This window comes from Thermobia domestica, chromosome 9 (genome assembly GCF_964235325.1).
Source record: "Thermobia domestica chromosome 9, izTheDome1.hap1.1, whole genome shotgun sequence".
Classification (NCBI taxonomy): Eukaryota; Metazoa; Arthropoda; class Insecta; order Zygentoma; family Lepismatidae; genus Thermobia; species Thermobia domestica.
Genome location: NC_137462.1, coordinates 24,638,750 through 24,652,055, shown reverse-complemented (window position 1 = coordinate 24,652,055; position 13,306 = coordinate 24,638,750). Strand labels below are relative to the sequence as shown.

General features: G+C 37.6%; 1 protein-coding gene across 1 annotated transcript in view; it reads left to right on the top strand.

Annotated features, from left to right (window-relative positions):
- dtn (transmembrane protein 132C dtn) overlaps positions 1-13,306 on the top strand; it is a 691,446-nt gene that overhangs the window by 665,316 nt on the left and 12,824 nt on the right. Inside the window, exon 9 of the mRNA XM_081770771.1 lies at positions 5,863-6,054. Coding sequence (XP_081626897.1) covers positions 5,863-6,054 — 192 coding nt within the window. The remainder of the gene's footprint in view (positions 1-5,862; positions 6,055-13,306) is intronic.

Genomic DNA, 13,306 nt, shown 5'->3' with positions numbered 1-13,306 from the left:
CAGAGTTTTAAAGAGTTTTCCCCGATTTGTTAGTGGATTGTGCTGACAATAGAAAGTTGTCCCTTAATATCTGAAGCATAATTATTGACAAATAGTATTTTGTTGTCAGCACAAGCCACTAATAAAATGATTTAAAATCTTTCAACGCCTCCACTTGAAAGTTGACTTTTTTGGACTTGTTCTCCTTCTGCCGAAAGCCATAGATATATAGTTGTCTTGGTCTAAATTCATTATTATATTAATGTCGTTCATATTTTTCCATCAAAATATATGTCCTTAGTGTCATTTAACAAATTATACATGCTTTTTTTAAAAAAAAACCGTACGTGACAGAAATCAACCACTTATCGTTTTGACGTTGATCACTATAGAGTAAAAAACGGTAATAGATAGCGAGAAGCTGTTTTCTGTAATCAATTAAGCGCCTCAAAACTATATTTCATTCCCCACTTTACTTTCTTTACTAAAACCGGAAGTGGCAGAAATCTACTACCACTTCCGGCTTCAATATTAATTGAAAAAACTATAACATCATACAACCAAACCTCTTCACAGAGTGTACACGTGACACTGTTACTTATTTACATTAATACTGTACTCGTACAAAATCTGTAAGATACACCATTTTATCTTCTTTTCTGCAAAATTGAAGGTAGCCTCAATTCCATGTAGCTCGAATTATCGAGTTTCTACTGTAATAATAATAATAATAATAATAATAATAATAATAATAATAATAATAATAATAATAATAATCTTTATTATAGTTGTCGACTGGAACTCTACAGCATAGCTGTTACTAGACTTCTTACAAGAATTTCTACTAATCTACCTTTGCCTGTGTATACACAATTAAGCCTAGAAGGATAAAAGGAGACTTAAGTGGGTGTTTTCTCTCCATGAAGAAAGAAAATCTGATGCATTAATTTGACCCAAAATTACGCTATTTACCTTGCAGAGAGACAATTCTTCCTAATGGTGGGAAGTTGAGAAGCTTTATGTGGCATTAGTTAGAATCAACACCCGAAAGGCGAGACTTTAGAATTAATTCCCCCTCAACCCCCTACCCCAACATGTTTTTCCTGGTCTTCTTTAATGTATGTATATCTCTGTTAAAACCCCCACTTTCTTCCAACAGATATGAAATGAGGTTGTTTCTTAGGATTTAAACAAAGATTTCTTTTTTTTTTTCTTTCTTTTCCTCCTTCTTAATGAACCGAATGAGCAGATTTTTTTTGTTTCCTTTTAATTCTTTCTTTGGTTGAAAGATATTCAAAAACTACTTAATCACACTTCTGTATCTACATTTTGTTAGATGAAAGAGTTTTTTTTTTAAAAAAAAAACTTGAAATCGAAAAAAGAAAAAGAAAAAATAATCTACTTCAGAGTTGTTTTCAAAGTTTGAAGCAAATGAACCGGAAAATGAGGCAACCAGCTGAAAGGATAAAAAAATAAATTCAGGAAAGTTTCTCTCTCTCTCTCTCTCTCTTGTCATTGTTTATAGAACTTCTAATTATGTACGTATCAAATATACCTGTTGGGTCTAGATTAGTGAGTAATCAAGACGTATCTCCAACTACATCAATAGATGCATCTTTGAAATATACAATACAAATATACAATATATATTATAATTATTAATGTTGAGATTGTACAGGGTGGCACATAATTATAATGTTTGACAGACTGTAGTATTTGTAATTCTGGACAAAATGATTCTATATAGCAACACTGTGTAGCCTGAGAGTGGAAATAACGGTCACTGGACTTAGAACTGTTAGTGTGTGCCAGACAAGATGGTGGAACGGTTGTTTTTGGAACAGCATGTGCCTTTATATTCTGCAACATACAGTTAGCGGAGGCTTGATTACCCGATTTGACACTACCTGATATTTTCTTATGGGATGTTTTAAAGGACAAAGTGTATCAAGATCGCATACACAATTTGGCCGAACTACGAGAAGCTATCAGTGAAGAGTTCCACAGGATACCAGTACGGGCCTATTAAACTGCTTGTGACAACGTTACTCTTCGTCTCCAGGCATGTATTGCTTTGGACGGCGCATTGATGGACCATCCCATGGAGAACAGAGATTAAAATTCTTGCAAGGCAAGGTATGAGAGTAATATGTTTATGTTCAAATTATGTTGCTTAAGATATACCACATTGACTTGACACCTAGTCTTTCATTCCAAGCGCTGCTATCGGCTGAAAGAATTCCACTCTGTTTGGCGACTGCAAGGCTCTCTCGCCTAGCAACAGCTGAACCCTTATTGTCTCAACGCGAGGGTGTGAGCTTTAGTTCACATTTTTGCCACGGCTCAACACATTTTGGCAGCACTATAGTTTCTTTACCACAATCTTTGAAACATCATATACATAATTACTGGCCATCCTGTAGATTAGTGATGTATCAATGCGTATGGTATCACGTAGCTGGATACGTAGCCAAATCCTATAATCCAGCTGTCTTGGAGGAGAGATTTTGAAATGGGGAATGACCTATACCCGTCATGATGATCTGCGTACCGGCCGACTGTACCTAATTCAAGCTTGACCGTGTTTCGGGGAGCACGTTAGCAGTAGGCACAGTCTTTTATAACCTCTGGTGCCGCTTGAGTTAACAAAGGAAATAGTGCGTATTCTTAGTACATTAAATCGATTGGAAAAGAAAGAAAAAAAAAGTTTCTCGCTATCGCTTACCATTTTTGCTCTATGTACGCCAATATTGAAACGGGAAGTTGTACTGCATTTCTGTCACTTCCGGTTTTAGTAGAGAGTTGTGGATGGAGATGAAATAAATATTCTTTGGGATGGTTAATCGATTTCAGGGAACGTTTCTCGCTATCTATTACCGTTTTTACTGTATAGTGATCAGCATGAAAACCGGAAATGGTTGATTTCAACCACTTCTTGTCAATGGATAACCTCTCTCAACAAATTGCATTTCTAACTTTTGACTGTCTGCATCCTGGTCAAAAGTAATGGTGATTCATCAAGCAGCTCTTGAGGATTTTTATCTCCTGGACGGACAAACACGGACAGACACGGTAAATATATAAAGGAGTTTTGGTAACTATGCTGTGTTTATTTTAAAATCTACTTATTATTACGAATAAATTTTAAGAAGACAGTGTTATAATACTACTAAAAGAAAACTATATACTGTTTTTAAACTGTAGAATGAAGATGTACGACTGGAATGTGGATCTAACCCGGTCTCTGCCTTACCATGCTTATCATGCTGGTGTGCAATGGCGGATCTAGAAGGTAAAAACTGGGGGGGGAAGCCAGAATCCAGGCTATTATAGGGATATCATGAGTTTACTATAAACTTTCAAAAATGTATAAATAATAGCTTAAATTATTTTTGTCACTCAAAAAACTGGGGGACCTAGCCCCCTTCACCCAACCCTGGTCTAGATCCGCCACTGCTGGTGTGGTAATTAGTACGTACCTAGTTCGCTTCCTGATCGAGAGTGAGAATTGTGTGTCTGATCAGATAGCGTAATGATTAACGCCGGCATGGTAAGTCGCAGAAAGGATTTGATTCTTTATCCAGTTCACTTCTAATTCCACTGAATACCACAATCTTTACTCTCAACACGCCATTGTGCTTTCTATTGGCCCTATTTAAATGTATTTTTTCGCCTTCTTTTGTCATTTTGCCTACCATTTCCGACAGACAGACAGACAGATATATATATATATATATATATATATATATATATATATATATATATATATATATATATATATATATATATATATATATATATATAGATAGATAGATAGATAGATAGATAGATAGATAGATAGATAGATAGATAGATAGATAGATAGATTGATTGATTGATTGATTGATTGAATGTTTCGCCTCTGAAATTTAGCCGCCTGCATAACTTGGTTACAGCTCTGTGAAGTCGTGTCCGTATATTGTTCTGTTACTTCTTAAGGAAATTGTTTATGGAGCCAAGCATGGCCAATTTAAGTATTACTGTGCTATTTAAGTATTACTTATATAGCTTTATCAGTATTGTTTGAGAGATATGAACTTTAGTTACCGATGTTATCGAGTTAGATAGTGGTCTACTTAACTTGTTTTCATATTCTATAGTTCCTGTTCCATTAATGTTCTTTTGGCAATAACATTCAAATGGATGAACCAATTTAATTGCGGTTTCCACGAACGTTTCGAAAAAGACCACCGTTACGTATGGGATTAGTTTTATTTGTTTATTTATTTATTAGTGTTTGACTATGTGTAATGTTTCTTATTGAGTCCGTGTATATTTTAATCGTTGGTAGGAAAAATATGTGAACTTACCTGGCCAGTCTGGAAAATCATTAGTATAGTATAGATTAATCGCAAGAATGACTGTCCACAGTAAAAATCCGGAAAAATAATGAACTTACCACTCAAATTAGCCAGACTTCCTATACAACGCTTCAAAGTACATCGGCTGGTGTCAAGGATAAAATGAAGGATAAAATTAATAAAGTATTAGAAATTAGCTGCACTTTCAAATTAAAATTCATTGTTTTCTTACTAGATGATCCGCAGTCCCGGGCAAATTCCCATGTTACTTCTTATAAATTTTATTCTTGTTTTATACCTGACCTCAGCCGATGAAGCTCGATGTTCTTAAACCGAACATGTAGAAAATTCGACTAATTTGAATGGTCAGTTCATTACGTTTTATTTTCATTGTCCGGGAAAAATTGGTAAGATCTATAAAAAGTTACGGTTTACATTTTGTATGATACGCACTTACGTGTAATAAGAGGAGTAAAGTTCAATGTACGTTGCTTATTTTTCTTATTTATATATCAGGCTACGATAATTTCGATACCTTTAATAAGTCTCTCGTGTCTTTATCTAAGCACATGTCTCCGAGAAGTCAATTATCAAGATGAACAACTACATTTCACTTATTGGATTCTCCTTGCACATATACACAGCGTTTCAAAACAACACTGACGTTTGGGAGGTGATTCCTGACACCAAGATAAGACAAAAAGTATAGGCCAACCTGAATGCAGAAATCCATAATTTCAGAGTTATAGGTTGCCGAAAACATGAAAAAATGAAATTTAAGGGTCCATAGCTTCAATACTGTAGTCGGGTCAAGACTTTATTTAGAAACTAGAATGTGCCCTATCCAAATATTCATGTTTCAGAATTATGCGGTACTCGCACAACAATTTTTATACAGGTAGTTGATGAGTACTTCAAATTATATGCCAGTAGCCAAACCCCCTCTACAAAAATTGTTACGTGAATACCACAGAATTCTCAAACATGTATTTTTGGATAGCGCACATATTAATTCCCAAGTGAAGTCTTGACCGACTATGGTAGGTCCCATAATATTGGAGCTATGGACCTTTAAAGTTTATTTTTTCATGTTTTCGGCAGTCTTATTACTCCGAAATTACGGATTTCTGTACCCAGGTTGGTCTATACTTTTTGTCTTATGTTGGTGTCAGGAATTTCCTCCTAAACATTGTCGGTGTTATTTTGAAACACCCTGTACAATCGAAACACTTATTTCACACTGAAAAAAAATATCCAAGCACTTAACTACACTAGATTAATTACTGGTACTTAAGCTAATAACTCAGCCAGATAAAAATAAAAAAGATATTATTCTTGTTACTGAGCGTATTCAAGATCCCTTCACCACGGTCCATAATTCCAGTTGACATGGTAATGGGATTTTGAATACACTGTTAGTAAAGCACACGTCTTGTAAGCAAAATACCAAAGTTCATTTCTTTGCCAATCTACCTATCAATTTTTTTTTTTTTCTGTTTTGAATCATTGTAACAGGAACTCACGATTCTTTTTTCTTTCCCAGGTTTTGTCGCCGATCACAGGCCGTGTTATTGGTGCGAAGGAAATCCGTGTTGGCAGCGACCGAGTAAGCATCAAGAAGCTTGTTGTTCAAGTGGTTTCTGGGTTGCAGTTGTCCATAGTTCCTGATGGCAACATTGAAAATGGCTACATTGCTGAGACGACAGTAACAAGAAAACTTACAGCCCAATATCAGGTAAAATGATAGCAGTGTAGAAAAAGTTACTTAAGAATACCTGTAATCTGGTATAATAATCGAAACTAGAGAATGAGCCAAGTAAGTGTAGGTGTATACCATGATCTCATGATCTACTAATCGTGAGGTCAAGAGCTCATATCATAGGGCTGAGCATCCTGAGTGGGTTATTCCAAGGTTTCCTACAATTCCTTCCCAGATTTCATTGTTAGTGCTTCTAATGTAAAAATAGTGCCTCTGAATTCGGAACATCGTTCAGTGAGCTATTAAGGTGGATCACTAAATGTTCTTGGTTCTATGTTAAACGCTGCTTGAATAGTGCGGCGTTGCCAGGTAGTGTCGAGTGTTTACTGGTGCCAGATAATAAAAGAAGTAATCATGGAATTCTGCTTGGATACCTACTGGAGAAATTAATTTTCAACCCTTTCCGCAATTCACACCTAAGTTCCGCTTCTCGAACTGCAACGCTAGAATCCAAGAATTAAACGTACAAATTTGGCAACAACGCATTATGGCGTTATGCGCAAGTTCCTTCTCAAAATATATTTCCTTAAATGTAAATTAATATTTAAATAAAATGTGAAACATAACACGAAAAACGGTCAAACAATATATGTATTTTGTAATAAGATCGTTACTTTAAAGTACTTTACACATTCAAATAAACATTTCGTAAAATTGAGCACTTCTAGCAAGATCTAACAGTAAGTGCCATCTTGTGTGCTCATTATAAAACGAATCAAATATTTTTTTATTTGTTACATTTTTCGATATCGGAAGACACAATCAAGTGGATCAGTGTCTTGTATTGTAGCTGAAACATAACTCTATCTTATAGTACAATATTTATAATATGTAACGTTCCATTGCGCAGTAGTTAAGGGAATGAGCTAAAATATGTTCTGACTTCCGGGTGTGATCCACCTTAATATAATAATACGAGGAGTAATCAGAAAGTAAGGTTACAAAGCCCGCAGTAAAATGTGTATACACAACCAATACAGCCAACAGATAATACATACATTAGGTTATTTTTCGACATAGTCTCCATATCGGTTGAAGCATTTGTCGCATCATGGATGAGTTTGAAGATTCCTTCCTGTTAAAAATCCTCTCCTTGCATGTTCAGCCTCTTTGTTATGAAGTGTTTCACCTACTTGTCTGGAGCGAAGCGACGGTCTGCTGGGTGCTCTTTCAAGTGCAGGAACAGGTGAAAGTTGCTTGGAGCGAGGTCTGAGCTGTAGGGAGGGTGGTCGATGATGTCCCAGCGAAACTATCAAATCTGTTGATGCCGTGCTGAGTCGGCCACTGCGCTTCTCGTCGATGACGTTTTCTTTATCAGGCGCAAACTTTCGACACCATTCTGCGACATGCTGACGAGACATTTCAGTCTCTCCGCAAACCTCTACCAGCTGCCGGTGAATTTCAGCCACGGTTACATGTTTCATCCACAGAAATCGAATAACTCAACGGACTTCTTCGCGAGACCAGTTTTTCCAAACGAGTCGCCATTTATGTTTACCTACAACTAGCGCTGTAGGTGGTGGGTGGCTGAAACTGCACAGTTGCTAACTCCATGTATTAAAATCCCATTCCTCTATAACAGACGAAATTCCAGAAATGTCGGTCTATAACCTTTATTTCTGATTCTGAGAGCGAAACTTGATATTTAAGCTACCTTATTTTTTCTCCTATGGACGACCTTTTGGTTGATGTGTAGGAGCTACCGGTATGTCCTATTTTTGTAGATAATATTGTAGAGGATGTCGTAGGTTCCTCTTGTTCTCCATGCAGTACTTTCAGTTTTCCATCGTACTACAAGTTATTCGGTAGCAAGACCATTTGGGTCCTTCAGATTATTGTACCGTTCCAATGGTTAGTTTCGATATTGATTGAATTAAAAAAAAAAAAAAAAAAGCAATCTGATCACAATTAGGAAATACTCAAAGATGTCCCTTCCACTTACCTGGCTCCTGCTTTTCTCTTTAGTTGATTCTTTTTTCTTTCACCTTTTATTTCTTATTCGTCTTTCTTTACCCGCTCTTTTTCAGAGTTTCTTGAGCAACAGAAAAGGGCTTACTAATAGTACAGTAGACTCCCGAGTATCCGGCTGGCGATTATCCAGCCTAGTTTTCTTTTATAATTATTAAAATGAGGAAGGCAAGGCGTTGCATTGACAACATTGCCAACGCATTGGAAGCGGGCGTCTGCTACGATCCCCCTACGTCTCGTGTGCAAAATACAAGTTGTGACAGAAAAGAGCAGCGTTGTGCTACTTGTTCATTGTTTTGTTAGTCTGTAACGGACCTCAATACAGTACGCTTCCGCTGTTCCTGATTATAGCTGTACAGTACGTATAGTTCTGTATTGGTAAATTGTTCTTGAGGTATGCTTAATGTTCATAAAGAAAATAGTTCATAGAACTCCGGCCTATCCATCTTTTTTGTTATCCGGCCTGCCCTTTCGCCAGTCGGGAGTCTACTGTATAAGAAAAGAGCCACTCAGATTTAGAGGGTTTCCAGAAGAAAGAAAAAAACCTGAGGAAAGCGTTGTTACAGTACCGAAATCATGTGATGTGTGTGTGATAGGATGTGCAGCTAAGAAAACGCAGTTTAAAGCACAAATTATATTTAGGCAATCGGAACGTTTGTGTTTTTTAATATAAGTTTGTAATTTCTAAGAACTGAATTCAAAGTACCGTGGTAATAACTTTTGTCTTCCAAATAACAACAAATAGTAAGACTTGAGTAAAAAAAAAAAAAAAATCATCTTTCCGTTAATTTAACTATCAAATAAGATTTCAGCATATATTTTGGTTCAGTTTCATTCTTTGTGTTTCAATTTCATTAAACAAACCCTTTAGGTGAGTATAAACATAGCACGAGAATTGCTAGAAACATCTTTTATTCACAGGCTACGTCTTTGTGCGTTGTTACAAATATATCAGTACCGAGCATTAGTGAGCCATAGCGTCCATCAACAAAGGCAAGCGTGCTCTGCGAGCATCAGTCGTAATCAGGAGAAGACTGCGACATCGAGTGAGAAAGTGGTACTCACACGAGATACAGTCAAATACAGTAAAATCCGTTGTCAAGAGAAACAGCTGTGCATGTGCACAGTGGAGTCCCTGGAATGTGTACAATGGTTTAACAGGTTCGATACATAAGCGAGTTGGGAAAAAGGAATCTATCTGCTCCTCCAGTCCAAATTGCCCGGAGCTTGTTTTTCGGAGCTTCTGATGTCCATGTATCCCACAGAATCATTTCACAACAACTGATTAGGGTTGAGTTGTATGTCCGGAAGCCAGTAAAGGGTGTTATATTATCTTCTCCTCTGTCGTATAGGGAATATAATGACTGAAACCAAGGAGATGGTTCAATATGATTTTTCAGATCAATCGCGGTGCTGTGCGATGAGTAATTCTGGTCATATCATGGTGTGAAGGGAGCGGGGAGTACAATATTGACAACCTAGCCACTCAGTGCCTAATTGGGGATGCAAAGTTGAGTGCAACTAGGCGCCTTCCACTCACCATCTAGAATGAGTGGGACAAACACTGATATTTACTTGCGAGAGGTTTCTCATTTGGGGATAAATTAAATAACAATACGTCCACTTCATTAAAATAAAACACTGTATTTCGTTATGCTTGAGAGTGTACTGTAAGATTTCAGAACGTTAGTAATAACGGATATTAAGATTCATTTTGCCAGACGAGTACAGAAACGGTCAAGTATTGAGCTTTTGAATACTGAATCGGTGCTACACATACCTGGATGAACTGGTGTATTTCCCTCGTTGTTCCGGCGTTGAACTCGGCTCCTTTAAGCTGAATCTCCTAGCTGATGAAAGATGAAATGAGCATTGGAGTATGACTCCGTTCCAATGCTACCCTCTGCGTGACGTTCTACGTTGTTAGGATGATTTGGAATATGAAGTATTTTCTCCTCCTGTCATCTGGCTGATTCTTGAATAGAACTTGGTTCTCCAAACTCGAACCAAAGAATGATCACTGTAACTTGATCATAGACTCTACTATAGACTTCCTATCGAATCTCGAAGTACTGTCCACTGTCAAATCTCTACGAACTCTCCAAAGACTGTCTACGAACTCTCTCTCAAAGACTGTCCACGAACTCTCTCTAAGGAATCTCTCCCAAAACCTTCTCGTCCTCCAGTTTTGTTTCGCCTTGTCCAACCTCCATCGTCTGCTTGTCGTCTGCTGCAGCACGTGCAACACCGTTTTCACATGGAGAGACAAATTCCTTCCATGTGTCAAAACTCAAAACTGCAATCCTCGACACGTTCTGATTTCCCGATTCTAAGCAATTCTCCGAACATCCGTAATCTCATGAAATTCGTGAAATCTTACAGATTCACTTTATACAATTTCTAGAATCTGGCTAATGTGAGGATAGACACATTGTCAACATTTCCTTCCTACATTGCCAGACTCTCAACGATGACATTCTTGTACACATGTGTTTACAATAAACTGCTGACACAAACATTAGCAACTTTGTGCAGCTTGCATTTACTCGCATATACAACATTTAATTCCCATAACCTCAATAAATGATTTTGTGACATAAACATAAAATAAAATCAAAATATACAAATTACTTTCCTCGAAAATCGAGTCCTGCTACAATATTGTAATATTGTATAGAGTCAGTACTGTATACGGGTTCTTTTTAGCCCTTCGCCCTTTTATTATAAAATATCATATAGTTTTTGAACAAAGTCTTTATAATTTATAAGTCTCTCTCTAAGTCTTTGATTATTCTAAAATGTTTTTAGTGTAGGTTATAAATAGTCCCCTTCGGCATACGATGTTGCCTCAGGTAGAAAGGAAGTTTGTCTTAGCCCACAGCGGCCTCAGACGGGATACATTAAACTCCGTAGCTCACAGCAGCCTCGGGACTGGTGGGACTCTCGTGGAAAATGTCATTTATCGACTCTTTAGGTAGGCCAAGAAATCCCTCCGTTGTTTGTCGCAAGAAGTCGGCTGTAGCTATTCAACATGAAATTTTTGGGTGTTTCCGCTAACACTTAATTTGTATTCTCACTAACACTCAATTTGTATTCTGCAATTTAGCTTCAAAAATCTAAAACCTCATTCCAATTGCAAGGTACACAGGCGAATATTTACTGTTTTTCTTGAGGCATGGTCGATATTACCCCGGATGAACTTAAAACCAGTAAACATAGTTCCATAAATCTCCCATCCTTACTTGATCATTTGCCATGAAAATCCGACCTCAGAAATTCTAGACCCAAATGAAATCCGTGAGTTTGAAAAGAATCACTGTGTATAAACCATATGTTTTCACTATAAACACGTACTTTTACGACTTATAAACAAACAGTTGCAGATAACAGAAAGAAACTGCCCTTTCAATAAGAAACGAAGACGATACGGAGAACCACGAAGAAATCCGACAACCCCTTCACAGGTTCTCTCTCCAAAACGACGGCTATAAAAGCGAACGACGGGACCAAGAAATTATCAGTGCCAGTGGTGATCGTTCACCTACAATATCTTCTCCCGAGGTCGCCATGGCTACGGAGTGTAAACATATAATACCTGGTCCCGAGGCTGCTGTGAGCTACGGAGTTTAATGTATCCCGTCTGAGGCCGCTGTGGGTCCGATGCTTCCCTGTCTCACTCAGAAGCGATCCTGTTTCTTCCAATTTATTCACTAGCGACCATAGGTATCTGGGACAGAACGTGGGACAAATTTGTTTCTAAATGACCTTCGAGAAGTAACAACAGATTCCGTTTACCAAAAATTTTTAACGATAAACTCATGTTGATCCAAAGACTACACTATTCTCACTGTGCCCTGATTATACTTACACAGCCGCACAGAATTTTACAGCGCAATTCCCAATACAACGGCCCAGTTTCCTATTTCTTTTTCTTATTGACCTTGGCGAGGTTGCCATCTAACGAAGAAAACTCAAATCTTCACACCACACCGCACTTGATTCCAATTGTAAGGTACACTGGCGAATATTTGCAGTTTTTCTTGAGGCGTGGCCAATATTACCCCGGATGAATTTAAACCAGTAAACATGGTCCCATAAATCTCCTATCCTTCCTTGATCATTTGCCACAAACCGCATGAAAATCGGACTTCTCTTAGAAATTCTAGACCTAAATAAAATCCGTGAGTTTTAAAAAAAAATCACTCTGCAGTACGTGTGGGTGCACAGATCCTTGCAATATAATTTACAGCATATCCGTGAATATCACTGGTATAGGGGGCCTGGAGTTATGGTATGAGTGTGTATAATGAAAAATGGAACAACACCATCACATCATCGACGCACGATCTATTACTGGTAAATGGTATTGTACTCAGTTCTTTATGTTGTTCGTCTTTCCCGTTTTACAGCGGTGGACACTTCTAAATGGTACAGACATATGGAGATTTACGGCTAAGGTGTACCATTTAGAAGTGTCCACCGCTGTACAGTGGTCTTAACTTTTGTTTGCATGCTGACAGCGCATGCATACAGAACTGGCCAAGCTAGAGAGACTGGATCAGGGTTGACTGTTTTAAACCATTTTTTTTTTTTTTTTTTTTTTTTTTTTTTTAATGTCTTAAACCAAGAAACTTCATTTTAAGGCCGTTGCTACCTCTTCGCCGAGTCGAGCTTTCCCCTATCTAATAACATTGGAACTTTTTTCGTGTTTTTCTCAGCAAGCAATGAACAAATCCTTATAAAAATTTGCATAGAGTCAGGTCGATAATAAAGGATTTGTTATATGAGCTTATAATTTTACTAAAAGCCTCCAATTAAGTTATTCATTCCCCCCTTTTTTCATGTGAAGATTTGCAACAGTGCGATCTCTGCTTCTCCCTGTTTATATTAGCAGCGTGAGGGAAATTCGGGCTAGCCATTTAAAACAGGTTTTTAAACTCTGTCCATATCACATCTGGAATGAAACTTTCTAGCCGCCCTCTCGTCCTTTTCGAGGACAGATTTATGGCACTGAGAAGGAGGGGGAGCTCTTTATTTTCTTCGCTAAACCTATTGCTTTTAGTATATTCGTCTAGTCTCATTCGGAGTTCTTGTGGTTACTTTCAAACATAACAAGGTGCCTCTTGCATCTCATGTATTTCAGTCTTACACCTGGTGATTGGTTATACAAATATAAATTAGCAGACGATTGATAGCAGATAAATTTCCTGTGTGGGGGCCGCGGTGGCTCAGTGGTAGAGCGTTCATCTCAGTTGCATGG